The sequence below is a fragment of the Salvelinus alpinus genome, chromosome 9, assembly GCF_045679555.1.
Source record: "Salvelinus alpinus chromosome 9, SLU_Salpinus.1, whole genome shotgun sequence".
NCBI lineage: Eukaryota > Metazoa > Chordata > Actinopteri > Salmoniformes > Salmonidae > Salvelinus > Salvelinus alpinus.
Window position 1 is genome coordinate 48,236,731 of NC_092094.1, and position 26,353 is coordinate 48,263,083.

The following is a 26,353-nucleotide window of genomic DNA, read 5'->3' on the forward strand; positions in this document are numbered from 1 at the left end:
AAATGACTAGAAACTGTAGGGAGTCTCATCATATTGTCTAAACATAATCACATGAAAGGACTAAGACCTTAGCTCATTTTCAATAGAGTGATAAAATCCTCAAATCCTGCCTTGTGTGCAGTGCTATCAGAAACATGTCAAAATGACAAATGACAGCAATACAAGTGTGCATGTGTGTAATCTTCCCCAACACACAAGCATGTGTAGCGTTGTAATAAAATCAAATCACATTTTATTTGTCACATGCGCCAAATACAACAGGTGTAGACCTTACCGTGAAATGCTTACTTACAAGCTCTTAACCAACAATGCAGTTGTATGAAAATAGAGTTAAGAAAATATTTACTAAATAAACAAAAGGGAAAAATAAATAACATAAAAAAAGTAATACAAAATAACAATAATGAGGCTGTATACAGGGGTTACCGGTACCGAGTCAATGTGCGAGGGTACAGGTTAGTTCAGGTCATTTGTACATGTAGGTAGAGGTAAAGTGACTATGTATACACAATAAACAGCGAGTAGCAACAGTGTAAAAACAAAGGTGGGGGATGTCAATGCAAATAGTCTGGGTGGCCATTTGATTAATTGTTCAGCAGTCTTATGGCTTGGGGGTAGAACCTGTTCAGGAGTCTTTTGGACCTAGACTTGGTTCTCTGGTATCGCTTGCCGTGTGGTAGCAGAGAGAACAGTCTATGACTTGGATGACTGGAGTCTTTGTCAGAGGAAGGCCCAAAATCTTGTCACCGCCTAGTATATACTGTAGGTCCTGGACGGCAGGAAGCTTGGCCCCAGTGATGTACTGGGCTGTACGCACTGCCCTCTGTAGCGCCTTACGGTTGGATGCTGAGCAGTTGCCATACCAGGCGGTGATGCGACCGCTCAGGATGCTATCGATGGTGCAGCTGTAGAATTTTTTGAAGATCTTGGGACCCATGTCAAATCTTTTCAGTCTCCTGAAGGGGGAAAAGGCATTGTCATGCCATATTCACGACTCTATTGGTGTGTTTAGACCATGATAGTTTGTTGGAGATGTGGACACCAAGGAACTTGAAACTCTCTACATGCTCCACTATAGCCCCATCGATGTGAATAGGGGCATGTTTGGCTCTCCCTTTCCTGTAGTCCACGATCATCTCCTTTGTTTTTGCACGTTGAGGGAAAGGTTGTTGTCCTGGCACCACACGGCCAGGTCTCTGACCTCCTCCCTATCGGCTATTTCATCATTGTCGGGGATCAGGCCTACTAGCGTTGTGTCGTCAGCTAATTTAATGATGGTGTTGGAGTCGTGCTTGGCCATGCAATCAATGGTTGAACAGGGAGTACAGGAGGGGACTAAACACGCACCCCTGAAGGGCCCCCGTGTTGAGGATTAGCATGTCTGATGTGTTGTTACCTATCCTTACCACCTGGGGGTGGTCTGTCAGGAAGTCCAGGATCCAGTTGCAGAGGGATGCATTTAGTCCCAGGATCCTTAGCTTAGTGATGAGCTTTGTGGGCACTATGGTGTTGAATGCTGAGCTGTAGTCAATGAGCAGGACTCTCACATAGGTGTTCCTTTTGTCCAGGTGGAAAAGGGCAGTGTGGAGTGCAATTGAGTTTGCGTCATCTGTGGATCTGTTGGGGTGGTATGTGAATTGGAATGGGTCTAGGATTTCCGGGATGAGGGTGTTGATGTGAGCCATAACCTGCCTATCAAAGCACTTCATGGCTACCGATGTGAGTGCTACAGGGCGATAGTCATTTAGGCAGGTTACCTTCGCTTTCTTGGGCACAGGGACTATGGTGGTCCTGCTTGATACATGTAGGTACTACAGACTAGGTCAGGAAGAAGTTGAAAATGTTAGTGAAGACACTTGCCAGTTGGTCCGCGCTTGCTCTGAGTACACGTCCTGGTAATCCGTCTGGCCCCGCGGCCTTGTGAATGTTGACCTGTTTTGAGGTCTTGCTCACATCAGCTACGGAGAGTCACACAGTCGTCCAGAACAGCTGGTGCTTTCATGCATGCTTCATTGTTGCTTTCCTCGAAGAGAGCATAAAGGGCATCTAGACGATCTGGTAGGCTTGTGTCACTGGGCAGCTCACGGTTGGGTTTACCTTTGTAGTATGTAATAGTTTGCAAGCCCTGCCACATCCGATGAGTGTCAGCGCTGGTGTATTAGGATTCAATCTTAGTCCTGTATTGACGCTTTGCAGTTTGATGGTTCGTTTGAGGGCATAGCGGGATTTCTTAAAAGCGTCCGGATTAGTGTCCCGCTCCTTGAAAGTGGCAGCTCTAGCCTTTAGCTCGGTGTGGATGTTGCCTGTAATCAATGGCTTCTGGTTGGGATATGTACGTACGGTCACTGTGGGGATGACATCATTGAAACCCTGGCCTTGAAAGTCAAAGATGATATCACTGCTATTGATGCTCAAGGTTCACGCATCTTAAATGCTCAATTGTTGTTCAGTATGACAATTTGCCTGTAAATAAAATATGGTGGGGATTCTTATAAACAGATGTTAGAGTATATGTCTGTACATTACTTTTTTTTGCATCTATACTCACTGGTTTAGCAGAGAAATTGTACAGCAAATTATCCAGGGTTAAATCAAAACTTAAAGTGATAAATGTACTGTAATACTGGTCCAATGTCTATATGGGTCCAGACTTTTCAGTGTTAAAGGTCCTGAAGAGTCATTCTCAAAAGTACTTTTTCTCTCATGGGAAACTACCAGGAAGTTTGAAAAGACAGGCCCGAGTGGTCGGGAAGCTTACATGCATAAGCTCAACTTGACTGACAGCTCTTTGAAACACCTATGTCAAGCAACTTGGATGCAGTAAATCGTCTAAAATAAATGTGGTGATACACAAAGAAACTCAAACAACATCAAAATGACATCAATTATATCATTTTGAAAATACATATACATCTCCAGTTTTGGCATGTCACTGATGATGCTGTTCACAGCAGCACTGATGCATGTGTTGACCTGAAAATTGCGTCGGAGTTTTGAATGACCCTTCCCCCATTTTGTTCCATGCTGGCTGAAGACCTAGCTAGTCAGTCACTAGCTAACACCAGACACAGATGAAAGGGGAAACATACACTGAGTGTACAAAACCTTCGGAACACCTTCAAACTATTGAGTTGCACCCAGAACAGCCTCAATTCATTGGGGAATGAACTCTACAAGGTGTCAAAAGCTTTCCACAGAGATACTGGACCATGTTGACTCCAATGCTTCCCAAAGTTGTGTCACGTTGGCTGGACGTCCTTTGGGTTGAGTACCATTCTTGATACACATGGGAAACTGTTGAGCTTGTAAAATCCAGCAGCACTGCAGTTCTTGACACACTCAAACCGGTGTGCCTGGCATCTACTACCATACCCCAGTCAAAGGAGCTTAAATCCTTGACCCTCTGAATGGCACACATTCTCAATTGTCTCAAGGCTTAAAAAGCATTATTTAACCTGTCTCTTCTCCTTCACATACACCAAAAAGAGCCGGAACTTTTGGCTGCCAAAAGTTTTTTTTCAAGTCAAACAGTTTGCGATAATTTGACTATGATTGGTGTGAAAACAATTCTCATTAAATTATTACATGAAATCATACTCTACCTTAACCACAATGTTTTTAAAAATGCATTGGTTTGTTATGAAAAATAATTATATTAAACATTTGCATTAAAATAACTTTTTAATGTATATAAACAAAGTGCAAAAATCGAACCATTCAAAATTAGTACAATCTGAACAGAATAATAGAATATTGCACCATATCAAAGAGAAATAAATAACAATTTTCAAAACTGCAGCATCCCACAAATTGAAATAAATGTAAAAAAGAAGGATGTTATTACACATGTGCATTTAAAGTATAACTTTTTTAATGTATATAAACAAAGTGCATATAAATGTAACAATTCAAACAAATACAATCTGAACAACATAATAATAGAATTCTGAACCATATCAAAGAAAAATAAATAACAATGTGCAAAATTGCAGCATCCCCCTTAAAACATTAAACTGGTCCCTCTTTTCTCTCTCTTCTTTATTGCCATGTTATAACCAGCAGCACAATGCTGACCATATTGTGATTTTTTTGAGAGATTTGGATTCAGAAAGCTGCCTCACTTTCGAGGGGCTGATGCGGTTTCCTCTCCCAGTAATTATCTGTCCCGGTTTCGAGAAGACCCTCTCAGAGGGAACGGATGTGGCCACTATGCAGAGTCTCCCTGTCATGACTTTCGTAAGCCGTGGGTAGACAGAGGCCTTGTTCTTCCACCAGCTCAGAGGATCTGCAGATCTTTGGAGGAGGGGCTCCTCCAAATAGGATCGGACCTCCATTATGGCATCTGCTGAGGGATTCCTTCGTGCTGCATCCCCAGTTGCTCTCTCCTCAAACGGCATCCAGACAGCAGATGCTTGCGGCACTACTTCTGGTGCTTCTGCTCCATCTGATCCCTCTTCTTCCTGTTGCCCTGGTGACTGAGCCAGATGACTGCTGGGGCTGTCCCTCCCTGCTGCTGAGGTTATTCTTTGAAGAGCCTCATCAATCGCTCTGGCTTCACTGGGTCCATTTAAACATTTTAATGGCTTTGGTTATTTTAGATGCATTGTCATTAACACAACAGACCACTTTTCCATCTACTTTCCATTCTCTGGCCACTCTCAACAGTTCCTCTGCCAAGTTCTCTGAGGTGTGTCTGTCGCTGAACTCAAAGCAGTCCAGAAGACAGCTAGACGTCAAAAAATCTTCAATGAAGTGACATGTAACCGACATGTAAGAAGTGGTTACCCTTGATGTCCAGCAGTCAGTGGTAAAGCAAACAGCAGTAGCTTTTTGGACTCTTTCCCGCACTGAAGCCTGTGTACTCTCGTACAGTTGTGGAATAAGTGATTTTGAAAGTGTTTTCCTGCTTGTAATTGTGTACTTTGGATTTAGATTATTGCTAAAACCTCTGGCCTCCACGATCGAAAATGGCTTGAAATCGGTGGCAATCATTTTAGTCAATGCAATATCAATTTAGCCTTGTTTTGCTACTGGCATAAACTGGTCCATAGAAGACTAAGTTGCTGTGGGTCGCGGAGTAGGTCTACTTGGCTGAGTGGATACATCTCCACCACCACTATCACTAGCAGGCCCGCTAGTTTCTCGAAGCTCCGCTACAGCTAGCTTCACAGTTGGGTGCACAGTTCGCATATGCCGGTGTAGGTTGTGCGTAGATCCGGCTGTATATGAGATTTTGTTTTGGCAAATTCTACACTGTGCTCTAACATTGTCTACATTATTAAAATGCATCCAAATGCTACTGTGCTTCTGACTCATTTTCCAGCTGTTGTTTTCACAGCTGTACTTCCTCTCTCTCCTCGGCTGCTAAGTGTGTGACTGTGAGTGAGTTGGCTCGGCCCTCCCTCATGCATCTTTGGTTCATTGGTTGGCACTGCGTGTCTGATTGACAGGAACAACAGGTGAGGCTGTTAGTCTGAGCAGACAGAACGAATATGTGTGCGCTTGAGCATTTATGCCTATATTATTTTATATATTTTTTCATTCTTTGAATTAGTTAATTCTATTAATTTAAATATTTAGATTATTCATATCTAATTTTTTTAATATTTTTATAAATAGATTCGGCTCTTCTGATATGCGAGCCAGCTCCCAACATTCACCTACAAGAGCCGGCTCTTAGAGCCGAATCATTCGCGAATGACCCATCACTATTTTAAATCAGTGCCCTGAAACTCATGTTTATTAGGCCTGCAAGTTACGATTGCTTGCAAACTTGTGTAAGTCCTCGTGAAATCAACCAGAGTTTGGATATGCAACATTTGTATTTTGTTTCTCAATCGCATCCTGCATTCAAAATGACTGCCAGGTTGGAAAGATGATGACATGAGACTACTTATACCATCTTAACTGATACAACCATTTCAGTAACGGGTGGATTAGTAAAAAAATATATGTTATTTATATTTGAGTAGCATAAGATTAATTAATCAATGTACATGCAAAACCATAGATATTAAAACAAACACATTTTTTTTTAAATCTACCAGCAATAGAGCATGCTGGGAAATATGATAATGACGTGCGTGGTTTTGGTTGAACACTGGTTATTAACACCAACACTTGGGTTCTTTTACAACAATGACTGTTGAATCAACACTAGACATGTTACACTGAAAAATCAACACAAGGTAACATTGGCCAATTTGCTGTGTGGTAAAGGATGTGAGACTAATATCACTACAGACAATAATACTTTTAATATTTAAGTCGCTCTGGATAAGAGCGTCTGCTAAATGACTTAAATGTAAATGTAAATATGTTTAATAATGCATTGCAACCTTCTAAAATTGCATAACTAATTAACTGCAGTCAAGCATCCACTGTAGTAGAACATTTGATTCATCTTACAGTATATATAAATTGTTCTGAACCCACCTGAACACCTGCAAACACTTCATCATTGTGTAGATTAACTGTTGCTTTGTGCAAATACTTAGGACGCATCCTCCATGTAAATAACTACATTTATTCAAAGAGGAAATCCTTTAGTCATCACTTCATTCATCAATACGGTAGGTTCATCCAGAAAGAAGGTTGCTTGCATGTCCCCTGAGGCATGCATAATAATGAAGAGGAAACATGTGTGTAGGTGCTTCCTTTCCTCTTTACCATAGCCACTGCCCTAGCCTGAAAGCGGGGGTTTTTCGTACGCATACAGTCCACATTCAAGGTTTCCAAACGGCCAAAACATTCAATGAGATCCAGGGATATGGTGCAAAGGATTATTCTTCTTATATCTAACAAAAAAATGTATTCTCCAATCAACTTAAAGCATAGATTATTTGACATGGAAAATACATAATATGACCTGTCTGTATGGTCAAAAGACTATACCGCTCCCGCGTCTAGCTAGGACTTCTCCCGCCGAAGGCCCAACTTCCTGCCTTTATCCTAACACACTTACCCCAGTACAATGAAGGTGCAAGAGTTGGGGGGCAAAAACTAAGTTACACTACTAACAAATTAATATATCTCAATCAGGTAAATATAAATCATAAAGGTACGTACCTAATATTTCATAAAATACATTCATATTTAATACATTTAGAAAGAAGTACATGAAGCTCTGTATGTTCTGTCTTTTATACAAATATGTCCAAATCGGCTCTAACAACGTGTTAACAGATGTTTACAAGGATAATAACTGTAGCTAGTGTTAAACATGCAGGGTTTGTACATGTACAGTTGAAGTCAGAAGTTTACATACACCTTAGCCAAATACATTTAACCTCAGTTTTTCACAATTCCTGACATTTAATCCGAGTATACATTCCCTGTCTTAGGTCAGGTAGGATCACCACTTTATTTTAAGAATGTGAAATGTCAGAATAATAGTATAGAGAATTATTTATTTCAGCTTTTATTTCTTTCACCACATTCCCAGTGGGTCACACGTTTACATACACTCAATCAGTATTTGGTAGCATTGCCTTTAAATTGATTAAATTGGGTCAAACGTTTCGGGTAGCCTTCCACAAGCTTCCCACATAAGTTGGGTGAATTTTGACCCATTCCTCCTGACAGAGCTGGTGTAACTGAGTCAGGTTTGTAGGCCTCCTTGCTCGCACACGCTTTTTCAGTTCTGCCCACAAATGTTCTATAGGATTGAGGTCAGGGCTTTGTGATGGCCACTCCAATACGTTGACTTTGTTGTCCTTAAGCCATTTTCCCACAACTTTGGAAGTATGCGTGTGGTCATTGTCCATTTGGAAGACCCATTTGCGACCAAGCTTTAACTTCCTGACTGATATCTTGAGATGTTGTTTCAATATATCCACATCATTTTACTTCCTCATGACGTCATCTATTTTGTGAAGTGCACCAGTGCTTCACAGTTGGGATGGTGTTCTTTGGGTTGCAAGCCTCCCCTTTTTCCTACAAATATAACGATGGTCATTGTGGCCAAACAGTTCTATTTTGTTCTCAGACCAGAGAACATTTCTCCAAAAAGTACGATCTTTGTCCCCATGTGCAGTTGCAAACCGTAGTCTGGCTTGTTTACTGTGGATGTAGATACTTGTGTACCTGTTTCCTCCAGCATCTTCACAAGGTCTTTTGCTGTTGTTCTGGGATTGATTTGCACTTTTTGCACCAAAGTACGTTCATCTCTAGGAGACAGGACACGTCTCCTTCCTGAGCGGTATGACGGCTGTGTGGTCCAATGGTGTTTATAGTTGCGTACTATTGTTTGTACAGGTGCACATGGTACCTTCAGGCGTTTGGCAATATTGCCCACAGATAAACCAGATTTGTGGAGGTCTACAATTTCTTTTCTGAGGTCTTGGCTGATTTCTTTTGATTTTCCCATAATGTCAAGCAAAGAGGCACTGAGTTTGAAGGTTGGCCTTGAAATACATCCACAGGTACACCTCCAATTAACTCAAATTATGTCAATTAGCCTATCGGGAGCTTCTAAAGCCATGACATCATTTTCTGGAATTTTCCAAGCTGTTTAAAGGCACAGTCAACTTAGTGTATATACACTTCTGACCCACTGGAATTGTGATGCAGTGAATTATAAGTGAAATAATCTGTCTGTAAACAATTGTTAGAAAAATTACTTGTGTCATGCAAAAAGTAGATGTCCTAACCGACTTGCCAAAACTATAGTTTGTTAACTTTTTAGGGATAGGGGACAGCATTTTCACTTTGGATGAAAAGCGTGCCCAGAGTAAACTACCTGCTACTCAGTCCCAGTTGCTAATATATGTATATTATTAGTATATTTGGATAGAAAACACTCTAAAGTTTCTAAAACTGTTTGAATGATGTCTGTGAGTATAACACAACTAATATGGCAGGCAAAAACCGGAGAAAAAATCCCACCAGGAAGTGGGAAATCTGAGGTTGGTGGTTTTTCAACTCATTCCCTATTGAAGATACAGTGGGATAATGGTCATGTTGCTAAGGCTAAGGCTAAGGTCTGGCTAAGGCTTCCACTAGATGTCAACAGTCTTTAGAACCTTGTCTGATGCTTCTACTGTGAAGTGGAGCCGAATGAGAGGGGAATGAGTCAGAGGTCTGGCAGAATGCTTTGAGCTCGTGACGCTCGTTCACATGAGAGCGAGCTCTGTTCCAGTGCTTTTCTACAGACAAAGGAATTCTCCGGTTGGAACAATATTGAAGACTTATGTTAAAAACATCCTAAAGATTGATTCTGTACTTCGTTTGACATGTTTCTACGGACTGTAATATGACTTTTCGTCTGAACTTTTGCCTGGACCTGCCCGCGCGTCGTGAGTTTAGATTGTGTACTGAACGCGCGAACAAAAAGGAGAATGGACTTTATGGAACAAATCAAACATTTATTGCGGAACTGTGATTCCTGGGAGTGCAATCTGACTAAGATCATCAAAGGTAAGTGAATATTTATAATGCTATTTCTGACTTATGTTGACTCCAACATGGCGGATATCTTCTTGGGTTGTGTTGGTCTCTGAGCGCCGTACTCAGATTATTGCATGGTTTGCTTTTTCCTAAAAGTTTTTTAAAAATCTGACACAGCGGTTGAATTAAGGAGAAGTATATCTTTAAATCTGTGAATAACACTTGCATCTTTTATTAATGTTTATTATGAGTATTTCTGTGATTTGATGTGGCTCTGTGCAAATTCACGGGATGTTTTGGAGGCAAAGCCAAATGTAAACTGAGGTTTTTGGATATAAATATGAACTTGATCGAACAAAACATACATGTATTGTGTAACATGTTGTCCCGGGAGTGTCATCTGATGAAGAATATCAAAGGTTAATGATTAATTTGATCAATATTTCAGCTTTTTGTGACTCCTCTCTTTGGTTGGAAAATCGCTGTATGCTTTCTGTGACTAGTTGCTGACCTAACATAATGATATGTTCTGCTTTAGCCGAAAAGCTTTTTTGAAATCGGACATTGTGGTTGGATTAACGAGAATTTTATCTTTAAAATGGTGTGTAATACTTGTATGTTTGAGAGAATTTGAATTATGAGATTTCTGTTGATTGAATTTGGCGCCCTGCAATTTCATTGGCTGTTGGCGAGGGTCCTAGTCCAGTCCAGTCCTAGACAGGTTAAACAACTTCTTCCGTGGTGCCTCAAATTCCTAATGATTTAATTGTTACATGATTCATTTAATCGAGGAACAATTAAACACAGTTAGTTGATTCGATAAATAACAGTCATCACATTAATGATAGTCACGTCACGACAGTATTTTTATCTTTTTGTATCCCAGGGAACAATACTATACCCTAAGCGTACCTTTATTTTGAAGAGTGTATACCAACCACTGCTTTTTGTTGATTCTGTTGAATTCTCTAGTTCCTTCTGAACTCATACACTGAAGGAATGTTTCACTCATTATTTCTTTGAGAGTAATTTGCAACTGCAAATGGGAGCTGTTCCTTGTGTGATTAAAAAAGACCTTGAGGGTCTTTCAATGAGATCGAAGTCACAGGTGAAACCATTACATGGCAACGTTTCCACAAAGGCAGAAGCAATCTACTCTCTGATTGAGCCTTTCTAAATATAATACAACTCATTATGAGCAAAAGACAACACTGCATGAAAGATGACTCATTTTGCAGATTTTTTTTATATTTTGGCCCAGATCTTTGCAGTTTGGGTGAAGCAGAGGATATAAACTGTGATGGATATATGGATTATCCTGTTTGAAATGTGACCTCTGTGGAATGGGGATAGAGGAAAGAGACATTTGTAGCATTTGGTACTGCAGCCTGAGGACCTTGAGAACTGAAGGGAAGATTAAAAAGAACTGAAATCTCATTTGTTTTTCCACTGATAAAGTAAACCCTGCTCTATGGCTCACCAATGTTTATTTCTGGAACAAACAACAAAAGAAAGTGAGTGCCCGAGCTAAGATGCGACCTGACATAAATACCAAGCCTGCAAAGATGTGCCATGCTCCAGGTAAGTAAAGGTCATCCAAGATGTATTGCCAACATCGTTTTAAACGCAATGACAACCACCAGCCACCTCAGGTGTTAAACCTGTTATTAGGATGTTGTGTTATGTGCTTCACTCAGGTACATGGGTATCATAGCAACAACTGCAGCAGGAAGAGTGTCAAAGGCAAGTTGTCAACAGTAAAGCTGGAAAAACAGGTCACAGCGTTCACAAAATGCCAAAACAAAGTTGAGGGTGCCTAAAATAATCGCTCTGGTGCCAGGCAACATTATAGAAAGGATACAAATCACTGGAAAAATGCAAATGTCAGCCTTTTTTGATCCATGGGGACTTTTTGATCCATGAGGGCTTTTGTCAATAGTCTTTGTAAGTATTGTGCAAAGGGAGAGAAGGTATTTCAACTTGATAAAACTTCCAAGTGTACCCGCTGAAGCACAAAAAGTAATATAAGCACAATACAACCCCACAGAGAGAGGCAATTCGATGTGCATCCAGCAGCTGCTTTCCAATTCTCCCCAGATGGCACCCAGGACAAGGACAGCAGGTGATGAAATACAATGCAACACTCCATTCGAGATGCCTAAACCACCTTAACAGAGATAACGGAGTAAACCACAACATCAGGAATGGTCTTAGATGCACAGGGGGTGGTGGCCCAAGAGGCCCTTGAGGAAAGCTCTTTAAGCTCCTCAACCCCCATGCTTCGGGGGTTCTCTCTGAAAGTGAAGGATGGAGGTGGATCTTGGTTCTTACCGTCTACACAAGCCGGACTGGCTCTCGTGGTACCTGCAATCTGACCCTTTTTGCAGGCACACCTCGCCGTCTGTCGTGCTATGGTACGCCGTGGCTGACTGCTGTCCCGGTCCAGAGTAACTATCTCACACGTACCCGCTGCCAACTGACCTAAAGACAGGAAGAGTGAAAGGAAATGATGTAAGAGAGAGATAACAATTGGAAGTGAAGTCTATTCTACATGGTGGAATTACCATTTCAAGAAAAATATTTCCAGTGTAGAAAAATTTAAGTGAAAGGTTGCATTGAATGGATACAAAGCTAGAACATTACCCAATCAATCATTCACCACCAATCAACCATTCACCACCAACTAATAACAAAGGTCCTTTCCAATTACCTTTCCCCTCACCTCCTATAGGCTAACACCATCTCTGACAACATCACACGTGATAACATTGCCGATAGAGGATTCCCTAGATATCCATTTCTACATCCCAGTCATATTTCAGACTGTTTCATTTCCCTTCCTCAGTGGATGGATGAGGTGGGCCAGTTGTTTGATTAGACACCAGAGATGTTGATGTATCTAAGTCCTGGGACCTTTTGACCTATCTCCTGATTGGACATTAACCTGTGTGAGTGGACTGGCCCTGGGGCATTCTCCATAGGGACTCAGTGGGTTCTCAGAGTCAGTGATTATAATTTGCAAGCACCGTGGTGTGGTAATTTAATCTGGCCCCAAGTCACAGTGTAGAGGTTCGGGGGAGTTAATTAAGTTTACTGCAGAGACACATTCAGAGTAATAGTGGGCTGTCTAGGATAGTTATTCAAAAGTACAGAGAGAAATGTTCAAGTCTCTCACAGGTTTCCTAGTTAAAAAAAGGAGCACTACACATGTGGGCTAGTATCCACAAAGCAAGAGCTGATCTACAAATACAGTGCATTCGGAAATGATTTAGACCCCTTACATTTTTCATAATTTTGTTATGTTACAGACCTTATTCTAAAATGGATTACATTTGTTAATTCCCTAATCAGTCTACACACAATACCCCATGATAACAAAGCAAAAACTGGTTTTTAGACATTTTTTCAAATGTATTACAAAACCCCCCGGAAATATCACATTTATATACAGTACTAGTCAAAAGTTGGATCACCCTTACTCATTCAAGTTTTTTATTTGTATTTTACTATTTTATACATATTAGAATAATAGTTAAGATATCAAAACTAAACTATGAAATAACACATATGGAAGCATGTAGTAACCAAAACAGCATTAAACAAATCAAACTATATTTGACATTTTAGATTCATAAAAGTAGCCACCCTTTGCCTTGATGACAGCTTTGCACACTCTTGGCATTCTCTAAACAAGCTTCACCTGGAATGCTTTCCCAGCAGTCTTGGAGTTCCCACATATGCTGAGCACTTGTTGGCTGCTTTTCCTTCAATCTACGGTCCAACTCATCCCAAACCATCTCACTTGGGTTGAGGTCGGGTGATTATGGAGGCCAGGTTATCTGATGCAGCACTCCATCACTCTTGTGGCGGCAGCTAGCCAAGTGGTTAGATCGTTGGACTTGTAACTGAAAGGTTGCAAGATCAAATCCCGAGCTGACTAGGTACAAATCTGTCATTCTGCCCCTGAACAAGGAAGTTAACCCACTGTTTCTAGGCTGTCATTGAAAATAAGAATTTGTTCTTAACTGATTTTTATTTTATTTATTTATTTCACCTTTATTTAACCAGGTAGGCAAATTGAGAACACGTTCTCATTTACAATTGCGACCTGGCCAAGATAAAGCAAAGCAGTTCGACACATACAACAACACATAGTTACACATGGAGTAAAACAAACATACAGTCAATAATACAGTGAAAAATAAGTCTATATACAATGTGAGCAAGTGAGGTGAGATAAAGGAGGTGAAGGCAAACAAAATATATATATAAATAAATAAAAATATAAAAAGGCCATGGTGGCGAAGTAAATACAATATAGCAAGTAAAAATAAAAATAAAAAACACTGGAATGGTTGGTTTGCAGTGGAAGAAAGTGTAAAGTAGAGATAGAAATAATGGGGTGCAAAGGAGCAAAATAAATAAATAAATACAGTAGGTAAAGAGGTAGTTGTTTGGGCTAAATTATAGATGGGCTATGTACAGGTGCAGTAATCTATGAGCTGCTCTGACAGCTGGTGCTTAAAGCTAGTGAGGGAGATAAGTGTTTCCAGTTTCAGAGATTTTTGTAGTTCGTTCCAGTCATTTACCTAGTTAAATAAAGCAAAATAATTTTTTTTAAACTATCCTTCTTGGTCAAATAGCCCTTACACAGCCTGAAGGTGTGTTGGGTCATTGTCCTGTTGAAAAACAAATGATAGTCCCAATAAGCGCAAACCAGATGGGATGGCGTATCGCTGCAGAATGCTGTGGTAGCCATGCTGGTTAAGAGTGCCTTGAATTCTAAATAAATTATCGACAGTGTCACCAACAAAGCACCATCACACCTCCTCCTCCACGCTTCACGGTAGGAACCACACATGCGGAGATCATCTGTTCACCTACTCTGCATCTCACAAAGACACGGTGGTTGGAACCTAAAATCTCAAATTTGGACTCTTCAGACCATAAGACAGATTGCCATTTGTCTAATGTCCATTGCATTTCTTGGCCCAAGCAAGTCTCTTCTTCTTATTGGTGTCCTTTAGAAGTGGTTTCTTTGCAGCAATTTGACCATGAAGGCCTGATTCACGCAGTCTCCTCTGAACATTTGATGTTGAATTGTGTCTGTTACTTGGTCTCTGTGAAGTATTTATTTGGGCTGCCATTTCTGAGGCTGGTAACTCTAATGAACGTACCCTCTGCAGCAGAGGTCACTCTGGGTCTTCCTTCCCTGTGGCGGTCCTCATGAGAGCCAGTTTCATCATAGCGCTTGATGGTTTTTGCAACTGCACTTGAAGAATCTTTCAAAATTCTTCAAATGTTCTTTATTGACTGACCTTCAGCTTAAAGTAATGATGGACTGTCGTTTTTCTTTTCTTATTTGAGCTGTTCTGGCTATGGACTTGGTCTTTTACCAAATAGGGCTATCTTCTGTATACCACCCCTACAATGTCACAACACAACTGACTGGCTCAAACGCATTAAGAAGGAAAGAAATTTCACAAATTAACCTTTATCAAGTTACACCTGTTAATTGAAATGCATTCCAGGTGACTAGCTCATGAAGCTGGTTGATAGAATGCCAAGAGTGTGCAAAGCTGTCATCAAGGCAAAGGGTGGCTACTATGAATAATCTCAAATTGAAATTATATTTTGATTTGTTTAACACATTTTTGGTTACTACATGATTCCATATGTGTTATTTCATAGTTTTGATGTATTCACAATTTTTTTTACAGTGCATAAAATAGTCAAAATAAAGAAAAACCCTGGAATGAGTAGGTGTGTGTTTACATTTTTGACTGGTACTGTAAGTATTCAGACCCTTTACTCAGTACTTTGTTGAAGCACCTTTGGCAGCGATTACAGCCTTGAGTATTCTTGGGTATGACGCTACAAGCTTGGCACACCTGTATTTGGGGAGTTTCTCCCATTCTTCTCTGCAGATCCTCTCAAACTCTGTCAGGTTGAATGCGGAGCGTCGCTGCACAGTTATTTTCAGGTCTCTCCAGAGATGTTCGGTCGGGTTCAAGTCCGGGCTCTGGCTGGGCCGCTCAAGGACATTCAGAGACTTGTCCCGAAGTCACTTCTGCATTGTCTTGGCTGTGTGCTTAGGGTCGTTGTCCCATTGGAAGGTGAACTTTCACCCCAGTCCATGCTACTGAGCGATCTGGAGAAGGTTTTCATCAAGGATCTATTTGTGCTTTGCTCCATTCATCTTTGCCTCGATCCTGACTAGTCTCCCAGTCCCTGACACTGAAAAAACATCCCCACAGCATGATGCTGCCACCACCATGCTTCACCGTAAGGATGGTGCCAGGTTTCCTCCAGACGTGACGCTTGGCATTCAGACCAAAGTGTTCAATCTTGGTTTCATCAGACCAGAGAATCTTGTTTCTCGTGGTCTGAGACTCCTTAAGGTGCCTTTTGGCAAACTCCAAGCGGGCTATCATGTGCCTTTTACTGAGGAGTGGCTTTCATTTGGCCACTCTATGATAAAGTATTGATTGGTGGAGTGCTGCAGAGATGACTGTCCTTCTGGAAGGTTCTCCCATCTCTGTCAGAGTGACCATAGCTTCTTGGTCAACTCCCTGACCAATGACCTTCTCCCCTCAATTGCTCAGTTTTGCCAGGCAGCAAGCTCTAGGAAAAGTCTTGGTGGTTCCAAGCTTCTTCCATTTAAGAATGATGGGATGGAGGCCACTGTGTTCGTTCGGAACCTTCAATTCTGCAAACATTTCTTGGTACCGTTCCCCAGAGCTGTGCCTTGACACAATCCTTTCTCGGAGTTCTAAGGCCAATTCCTTCGACCTCATGCTTGGTTTTTGCTCTGACATGCACTGTCAAATGTGGGACCTTATATAGACAGGTGTTTGCCTTTCCAAATCATGTCAAATCAATTGAATTTCCACAGGTGGACTCCAATCAAGTTGTCATTGTGTGTAAATTGCTGAGGAAATGTTTGATTTAATCCATTTTAGAATAAGGCTGTAATGTAACAAAATGTGGAAAAAGTCAAGTGGTCTGAATACTTTCCAAATGCACTGTAAATACATTGGAATTGGCCTTCCATACAACTATTTCCATATAACGCAGTTCCAAGACATTGTATTTGACTTGTTCCACACCTGTTAGTACACTGTGAAACGTCAATGCCTAACTCATTAAAGAAATTGACTAGTGCTACTCAAACATCTGCAAAGGTCACTAGAACTCAAATAAAAAAGGTGGTACTATGTCAATAAGATTTCTTATTACTTAATGTTTTTGAGTACTGTTATTGAGGAAATATAATTTTTTATTTGTGTTCTGCTAATCTAAATGATTGAGTTTTTACAAGTTATGATTATTTAATATTTTAAAGTCAATGTAACATTTATTAATAAGTTGATCTTACTTGATTCTATTACGTTTTACGTCTTTACTTAAAATCATAAGGTAGTTGTCATACACACTGATATTTGGGTAAAAAACACCTGATTTTGTTGTGCTGATATTGAGGAATTACGTACGTTTGAAGAAATAAAAATATATTTCTAAAATAGCATTAAGCAGTTAATTGCGCGATGAGGTGTAATTGCTCATTGGGAACTGATATATAAAAACATTTGGACAAACCGACGTTCAACAATGAGACGAGCCATTCCCACCAGCAGCAAGATCTTGTGCACCATTCTTAATGATAGAGGCTAACGCATCTCAGGCTCAGAAGCTAAGATAGGCATATTATTACTAGATTTGGATTGAAAACACACTGAAGTTTCTAAAACTGTTTGAATGATGTCTGTGAGTATAACAGAACTCATATGGCAGGCAAAAACCTGAGAAAAAATACAACCAGGAAGTGGGACATCTGAGGTTTGTAGGTTTTCAAGTCTTTGCCTATCCAATATACAGTGTCTATGGGGTCATAATGCATTTCCTAAGGCTTCCACTAGATGTCAACAGTCTTTAGAACCTAGTTTCGGGCTTCTGCTGTGAAGGGGGAGAGAATAAGAGCTGTTTGACTAAGGGGTCTGGCAGAAGGCCATGAGCTCAGTCAGGCGAGCGCGCCCGTGAGAGTTAGCTGCGTTCCTTTTCATTTCTAAAGACAAAGAAACAGTCCAGTTGAAATATTATTGAAGATGTATAATAAAAACATCCTAAAGATTGATTCTATACATCGTTTGACATGTTTCTACGAACTGTAATGGAACTTTTTGACCTTTCGTCTGGCCTGCGCCTCGTGAATTTGGATTTGTGAACTAAACACGCAAACAAAAAGGAGGTATTTGGACATAAATGATGGACTTTATCGAACAAAACAAACATTTATTGTGGAACTGGGATTCCTGGGAGTGCATTCTGATGATCATCAAAGGTAAGTGAATATTTATAATGCTATTTCTGACTTCTGTTGACTCCACAACATGGCGGGTATCTGTATGGCTTGTTTTGGTCTCTGAGTGCTGTACTCAGATTATTGCATGGTGTGCTTTTTCCGTAAAGCTTTTTTGAAATCTGACACAGCGGTTGCATTAAGGAGAGGTTTATCTATAATTCCATACATAACACTTGTATCTTTTATCAATGTTTATTATGAGTATTTCTGATCCCGTTTCGATCCCGTTAAGCACATTTTTACTCCTGAACTTATTTAGGCTTGCCATATCAAAGGGATTGAATACTTGTTGACAGAAGACATTTTAGCTTTTCATTTTTTATTAATTTGAAGAAAAAAAAAACTAAAAACAGAATTCCACTTTGACATTATGCAGAATGGTGTGTGTAGGTCTGTTACAAAAAGTCTAAATGTAATCCATTATAAATTCAGGCTGTAAGTCAAAGGGTGTGACTACTTCACTGAAGGCACTGTACGTACATGTAGTTCATTACTCCCCAACACTGGTAGCTATAACACAAATCACTGTCATCTACACTGTCCATGAACAACCAATGGCCTCTTGAGCTATTCCATAGCCCTGGTGCACTCTATAGGAAACAGTGAAGGTTACAATCCATTGTCACACTACCACATACTGTTAGAAATGCCCCGGGACATGTGATCCATGAGGCTGAGGAACAATCACCTGTGCTACACATGTACCTCGTCCACCACCTTAAAAGGTAGATGGAGTCTCATCACTCATGACAAGCGAGCTATGAATATTAACCCATTATAATTGGCCATGCCTTTTATGTTGCTTTAGCGAGAGAAAGCGAAGGTCCAAGTTTTCCATAAATATACATTATGCTGCCATAAAATAGACCTGTCACATTAATGACGGCTAGATTGAAATATACACTGTGTACAAAACATTACGACACCTTCCTAATATTGACCTGCACCCCTCTTTTTCCCTCAGAACAGCCTCAATTTGTCAGGTCATGTTGACTCCAATGCTTCCCCCAGTTGTGTCAAGTTGGTTTGATGTTTTTTGAGTGGTGGACCATTCTTGATATACACGGCAAACTGTTGAGTGTGAAAAACCCAGCATTGTTGCAGTTCTTGACACACTCAAACCGGTGCACCTGGCATCTACTACCATACCCCGTTCAAAGGCACTTAAATATTTTGTCTTGCCCATTCACCCTCTGAATGGCACAATCCATGTCTCAATTGTCTCAAGGCTTAAAAATCATTCTTTAACCTGTCTCTTCCCCTTCATCTACACTGAAGTGGATTTAACAAGTGACATCAATAAGGGATCATAGCTTTCACCTGGTCCGTCTATGTCATGTAAAGAGCAGGTGTTCCTTATGTTTTCTACACTTAGTGTATGCAGAGATGGACTTTGTTGGGGAAATTAAAATTTCATTCAAAAGCTTAAAGATGGATATGGATTTGAAGTCTCTAATGTATAACTACATAATCAATATGATTATTGACATCTTACTAGGGCGCTTTGTGGGTATGTGTACATTCCCTGCCTTGTTTTGCTTTCATTCTCATTTGGATTGATTTGTAGATTGCAAATAAAAACTACCATTCTTGTCCATGAAAATTGTTTTATGCTGCATACTGTTTCTCCTTCTCAAGGCTTCAGAAAAAAACAACCTTCAGCAATGAAAGCAGATTATTTTATTTAGTATCACAGCATGCCTATCTACAAAAAGGGGTTGATTTGTCCTTTTGCTGTTCAAATTGAGGCAAAGAAAACATCGGTTAGCAATCTCTTATTAGGTCTTTGACATGTTCTGAGGTACAGTTGAGTAAAATACTGCTCCCATTTTAACTCTACCTTGTTCATCTACTAAATCATAAACCACAAAAGGCCATTATCTTCTCCAATTTCATATGGATATTAAACCTTCGGGAGTAACTGTATTCAATATTGCTCAAAAATCCCTGTCGCATCATGAGCAGTTTAGATCTAATGTAATGGCTTACATTTATTTTCAAGTAAATGACCACTATGACCATGCTTCACATGCTTGCTTTCCAGAGGTAGAACATTCTCAAAAGTTGCAATTGAAAATAAGAGGCCGCACACTGGGGAAAAGGTATGTAATTTTTATCATTCCATGCTTTGATCCAATAGGCTCTTTTTCATGTGCGCAATCTCTGCTTTCCATTGTTGCTGTCTATTTCTGTCCTATGCCTGCTGAGCACCAATTCAGATATGCAGAAAAACTCCATAATCCACTAGAGTCTGGCCTGACAATATGGATCTTTTATAATAACCATAATAACCTTATGGTTATTACACATTAAAAAAAATAGTTTGTGTTTAACAATACCCTTTCCCCAGTGTTAAACACAAACTATTTTTTTATGTGTAATAACCAGATCGCAAGAGATCCATATCGCCAGGCCAGACTCTAGTGGATTATGGAGTTTATCTGCAAATCTGAATTGGTGAAATTACTGCATTATGTGTAATTCTTACCGTCCACTAGCGGCAACGTGAGTGCCTATTACCATCTAGTAGGCTCCCGACGAGCTAGGGTATTGTGGATAGGTTTGAACTGTGAGCTAACGCTCAGAGGATTGTGGGTTCAGTGCTAGCCATGTTTTTTTTCAAACCTTAACCCTTACCTTAAACAGGTTAACCCTGTTGCCTAAATTTAACAAAAATCTCGGAATGATTTCCTAAACTTAACTGTCGAAGTAAGCTCCGGTTTCACGTTTGCGCAGTTTGACTAACAGCTAACCTACGGCAAAATATTCAGTAATTAAAATGGCTACACAGTCCATAACCTACAGATGTTACCACAGAGGGCTCTATATGTCATAATTAAAATGGCCAGCGATGTCATATCTCTGTTGCTGCAGTTACAGAGATCGACAGCGTTTTCTTTGGAGATTGTGTTGCATATAGCATGCAATATTTCAAACTCCACTCAGCCTTGTGTCTTGTGATTGCTTCCCACACACACCAAGCAGCGCAGTTCCACATTCTCGCTGTTAAATTCACTATATGTTTGCATGCTGTTCTGTTAGGTCAAATACAGTCATCAGATTGTTCCAAAGAAGAATGATGCTTCTATTCCACTTTGCTTCTTTTGCACTTTATAAATCATTATATTTTCATAAAAAAAAAAAATCTCTATCGCAAGTCCAATTGCAATAGCAATGTTTGGTAAATCATGCAACCCAATGGCATATGGGTTATATCACAGTTACGGAAATACCCTGAGCCTCAGATTATTCACTGTAAAATGTATGCCAAACAAAAACAAAGTTTAACAAAACATACAACTCTATGTACAATGACTACAGTCATTTACACAGTTAATTTAAAAAACACATTTACTGTAAAAATGGTGCAGATACAAAGTTTTTCCTGTAAATGTGTTTTTGTAAACTGTTCGATGGAAATTGTTAAAAGTAGTCCTTGCAAATATAGTTATATGGTTTGTTAAACTTTTTAAATCAATGCTTTTTTGTTTGGTATACATTTTAAAATGAAAAATCGGACTCTCTGCATAATTCCGTTACTGTAGAATTGGCCATATCTCATAGCCAGTCAGAAGTCCAATGTTAAATCATTTTTGTCAGAGGCTGCATTCACTACTGCCTATTTCCACAATGGTGCACAATGTCAGTAACAATGTGATACATACATCATATAAATCCCAAAACCCAACAAATAAACTTCCTGTTGCCTTTGTTTGCCTCATCAACCATTCTGCTTGATCCAAGGCAGAGTTTGTTACTCATCATAATTCAGCCAACATTTACAACGGCTAATAAATAATACACCTCTATCAGAGCTGCCAATGAAAATCTAAAACGTTCTCTGGACGAACCTTGTTGCAACTGTTCTCATCATAAAACCGAAAGTACATTCAATCCAATCTATTTTGGGTGGCTAAATTGCTCCAGCGCTTCAGTGATTATTGAAAGATTTTCAAAGAGGTGATTTGATTTCTCTCTCTTCTCTCCCTTTCACCTAAACCAAAAATCTCTCATAGTTATTTCAATTTTCAATTTCTTCCAATTTTACTTCTCTAATGACCTGGCAGCCTTTTGCAATAATACATTTGTGACTCACAACCTGGATTCTGTCTTATGTAGCAACATTTGACAACATTTCTGTGTTTTACATTGGATAAAAGTAGAGACTCAGAGCTACACAATGGTCTATCATACACTGCATTTGAGGAAACAATGGCAAAGTAATTCTGCTTTGAAAGTTGATCAACTTGTAAACTCACTTTTGAGAAAAACGTCTATCAATGTTTTGGTACTACTATTGGAGAGCTCTTCTTTGTCTACAATCATTCAGCATTGTTCACACCCTCTTAAGTTTTAGACCAACCCATCTCTTTAAGGGTTGATCCGTGCGTTCTGTACTAACTTGTCAGCTACTTCTAGACATTAAGAGAGAGAGAACAGCTCACTCAACGTTACTAGCAGAGCTGGTTAGACTGTTATGTTATCAAGAGTGTTGGTGACTGCAACTGTGCTGTCAGATTGTCCGTTTGCAAATTCAGAGCGTTTCGCGTTCAGAGCGCACAGTGGATGTTCTGGCCAATAAGTAGGGTTGTTCCGAAAGCTCTGACCTCACATCGACAGTCAAGCACACAAGCTAACTGGCTAACATTGGATAGCTACTTCCAGACACATAATGAGAGAACACCCGACTCTGACCATTTTACTCCCCCTAGCAGAGCTGCTTAGGCAGTTTTCATGTTATCCAGAGCGTTGGTGACCATAACTGTGCTGCTGGCAACAACTGAATTATGCTTTGTTGCCGACGTTTACTGACACCGGACATACTCAACAGATGTTGAGCGTTCAAAAATGCATCAGTTATTCTGCGCTCTGGCACACCAAGGAGAGAGTCTTTTGTTAAGAAATGTAGCTAGATAGCTAGCTAGGTAAACAATGAATCCCAACACATGATGTAACGTTAGTTAGCGAGCCAGCCAGCTAATGTTAACTAGCTAACTAACAGTGCACTAACTTGAAATGAAAATACTTTGTCAAAATTAGAGTGGAGTCTTTTGTTAAACAATGTTCCATAATCACAACTCATCATGTTACTACCCTGCATGAATCTGCAGGTAGCTAACCAGCCAGGTTATATGGCGATAACTAGTCAAGCAAATGTGTCTGAGATACGAAGAATAAGATTATACATATAACATTAGTTAGCAACCCAGTCAGCTAACGTTAGCTAGCTACCCAGACAGCTAATGTTAGCTAGCTAAAAGTACACTTGAAATTAAACCACTTTCTGTCAAACGTGTAATATCTGAAAATGTAGCTAGCTAGACTATTTTACCAGTATACATCATGATTGGATGTGTCTCCTGTCTGATGCCATGCATGGTTGCCCTTAGTTTGACGATGTAATCCAGACTGGTGTTTTCTCCATCTCCTTAGCTATCATACTTGAATTCCACTGATTTCAAAACTCGGTCCTCCAGAAAATGGAGAACATACACATAACGTTAGCTAGCTAACAGTACACTTTAATTTGACATTATGTTTACGCAGTTTTACTACACAATACATTTTTTAAAAAGCAGCGATTGCCACGATTACCTAGACATACTGACCAGCTCTAATAGACAGACGCGTGCTATATGGTAGACCAATCCAAACTCATCTCTCGGCATGTCCAGCCCACTCATTATCTCAGTCAATCATGGCTAGCGGGAAGGTTGCTGCTTTTTTCTGTGGGTAAACTAAACTCGTAATTTAACACTTTTCTTTCTATTTACAGAAGGCATACAAGTTTGATATTAAGGCACATGAAAGTTCACATGTTCGAGAAGGCATTTCTGCCAAAAAACGCATTTTGATAAAAAACTTATTTTAACGTTCGAACAGCTCTCCTGTGAAGTCGTGACTTGCGACATACACCTAGTTTCCTGAATCAGGTCACATTTCTGAATGCCCATGTCTGTAAATCTTGGTATGTTACCTTTGTTCAGAAGTTCTGTAGGTGAGTGTGCAGCTCAGCAATAAAACCCAAGCTGTCCACTCTAAAAAATGCTGGGTTAATAATAACCCAATTTGTATAATTTGGTAACCCAGCACTGGGTTAATATTGAACAGAACACATGCTGGGTTATTTTGACTCAGCCATTTGGGTTGTGTGAATAACTCAACATCTTGGGTTGTTGGGATTATCCAAACATCGCTTAATTTAACCATGAATTGGGTATTTTTTACTCTCATGCTGGGTTGACCTAGCAGCTGGGTCCTTTTGAATGTAATCCTTAGGTTATTTCCAGGAGGCATGGTTTATTAAAGTTTGGGCTTTCAGCTACATCTTATTGTCCACCTGTGAGAGTAAATGTCATTCCTGTTTATCATATTAAATTACATAATGCAAATTCACATTCTTCAGCAATATTAGGATGATCTTTACAAATTATAATAAAGGTAAGCACCTTGGTACATCCCAACAATGGGATTTATACCAGATCTTAAGAAAATCATACAATTCTGTAAATCTCATTGTTCAGCATTCCACTATACAAAAGACCACATGAACAGGAATGACGTTTACTCTCATGGTTAGCAAAAAATACTATCTGAAAGACACACCCCTACTAAACTACGCCTCCAGTCTTCTGATCTGACCCACTGGGTTATATTTTAATAACCCAGAACCAACACAGACATTTATAAGATAACTGTTTTCCAGAATCGAGAACGACGAGAGTACCAGGTTAGTTGAAAAATCTATGGAAGCTTTTTGTGCAGGCAAACCTGTAACGTCCAGCAATGGATATCACATTGTCTGGCATACAATCTGTAGCGAATAATGTGGTAGTTTTTACTTGTCACTATGAATGAAATAAGTGAGTCATGCCTTGATGAGTGTATTACACTATAATACTTGTGTAATTTCAACACTGTAGAATTCACAGTAAAAAACTGTAAAACACATCAAAAGAAATCAGCCAAGACCTCAGAAAGAAAATTGTAGACCTCCACAAGTCTGGTTCATCCTTGGGAGCAATTTCCAAACACCTGAAGGCACCACATTCATCTGTACAAACAATAGTACGCAAGTATAAACACCATGGGACCACGCGGCCTTCATACCGCTCAGGAAGGAGACGTGTTCTGTCTCCTAGAGATGAACGTACTTTGGTGAGAGAAGTGAAAATCAATCCCAGAACAACAGCAAAGGACCTTGTGAAGATGCTGGAGGAAACAGGTACACAAGTATCTATATCCACAGTAAAACGAGTCCTATATCGACATAACCTGAAAGGCCGCTCAGCAAGGAAGAAGCTACTGCTCCAAAACCGCCATAAAAAAGCCAGACTACGGTTTGCAACTGCACATGGGGACAAAGATCGTACTTTTTGGGGAAATATCCTCTGGTCTGATTAAACAAAAATAGAACTGTTTGGCCATAATGACCATCGTTATGTTTGGAGGAAAAAGGGGGAGGCTTGCAAGCTGAAGAACACCATCCCAACCGTGAAGCACAGGGGTGGCAGCATCATGTTGTGGGGGTGCTTTGCTGTAGGAAGGACTGGTGGACTTCACAAAATAGACGGCATCATAAGGATCAAAATGATGTGGATATATTGAAGCAACATCTCAAGACATCAGTCAGGAAGTTAAAGCTTGGTCACAAATGGTTCTTCCAAATGGACAATGACCCCAAGCATACTTCCAAAGTTGTGGCAAAATGGCTTAAGGACAACAAGGTCAAGGTAATGGAGTGGCCATCACAAAGCCCTGACCTCAATCCAATAGAACATTTGTGGGCAGAACTGGAAAAGCGTGTGCGAGCAAGGAGGCCTACAAACCTGACTCAGTTACACCAGCTCTGTCAGGAGAAATGGGCCAAAAGTCACCCAACTTATTGTGGGAAGCTTGTGAAAGGTTACCCGAAATGTTTGACCCAAATTAAACAATTTAAAGGTAATGCTACCTACTAATTGACTGTATGTAAACTTCTGACCCACTGGGAATGTGATGAAAGAAATAAAAGCTGAAATAAATCCTTCTCTCTACTATTATTCTGACATTTCACATTCTTAAAATAAAGTGGTGATCCTAACTGACCTAAAACAGGGAATTTTTACTTGGATTAAATCTCAGGAATTGTGAAAAACTGAGTTTAAATGTATTTGGCTAAGGTGTATGTAAACTTCCGACTTACAACTATATATAAATATATATATTTACCAAAAAAATACATGGGGGATTGGAAACGATGCAGACAATTACATTGATGGACTCTATTCCCAATATTAAAACTGATCCACCCCCCAAAAAATAATTCAATTGCCAACAAAAATAAATGTGTTCAGAATAAATAAATATACACAATATGTAAAAACCAGCTCCTCCCTTGCCAGGGACTGATCTCGAAAACTAAAGCAGATGCAATGCTTCAGCCCACCACCTAGTTGGGTATTTTTTACTTTCATGCTGGGTTCACCTAGCAGCTAGGACTTTTTTAACATAATCCTTAGGTTATTTTCAGGAGTGGCTTATTAGGGGTGTGTTTTTCAGATAGACTTTTAGGAAACACGTCTGTAAGCCTCATTTAAGCTATAATAATGTCAATGTCCAACC

The 26,353-nt window shown here is 39.9% G+C and overlaps 1 protein-coding gene across 3 annotated transcripts in view; it reads right to left on the bottom strand.

Annotated features, from left to right (window-relative positions):
• LOC139530246 (chemokine-like protein TAFA-5) overlaps window positions 1-26,353 on the bottom strand; it is a 210,727-nt gene that overhangs the window by 90,924 nt on the left and 93,450 nt on the right. For all 3 annotated transcript variants that reach the window (XR_011665984.1, XR_011665985.1, XM_071326461.1), the window contains exon 2: window positions 11,719-11,868. Coding sequence is in view for 1 of the 3 variants with exons in the window: in XM_071326461.1 (XP_071182562.1) it covers window positions 11,719-11,868 (150 nt within the window). In the remaining 2 variants the exon portion in view is untranslated. The remainder of the gene's footprint in view (window positions 1-11,718; window positions 11,869-26,353) is intronic.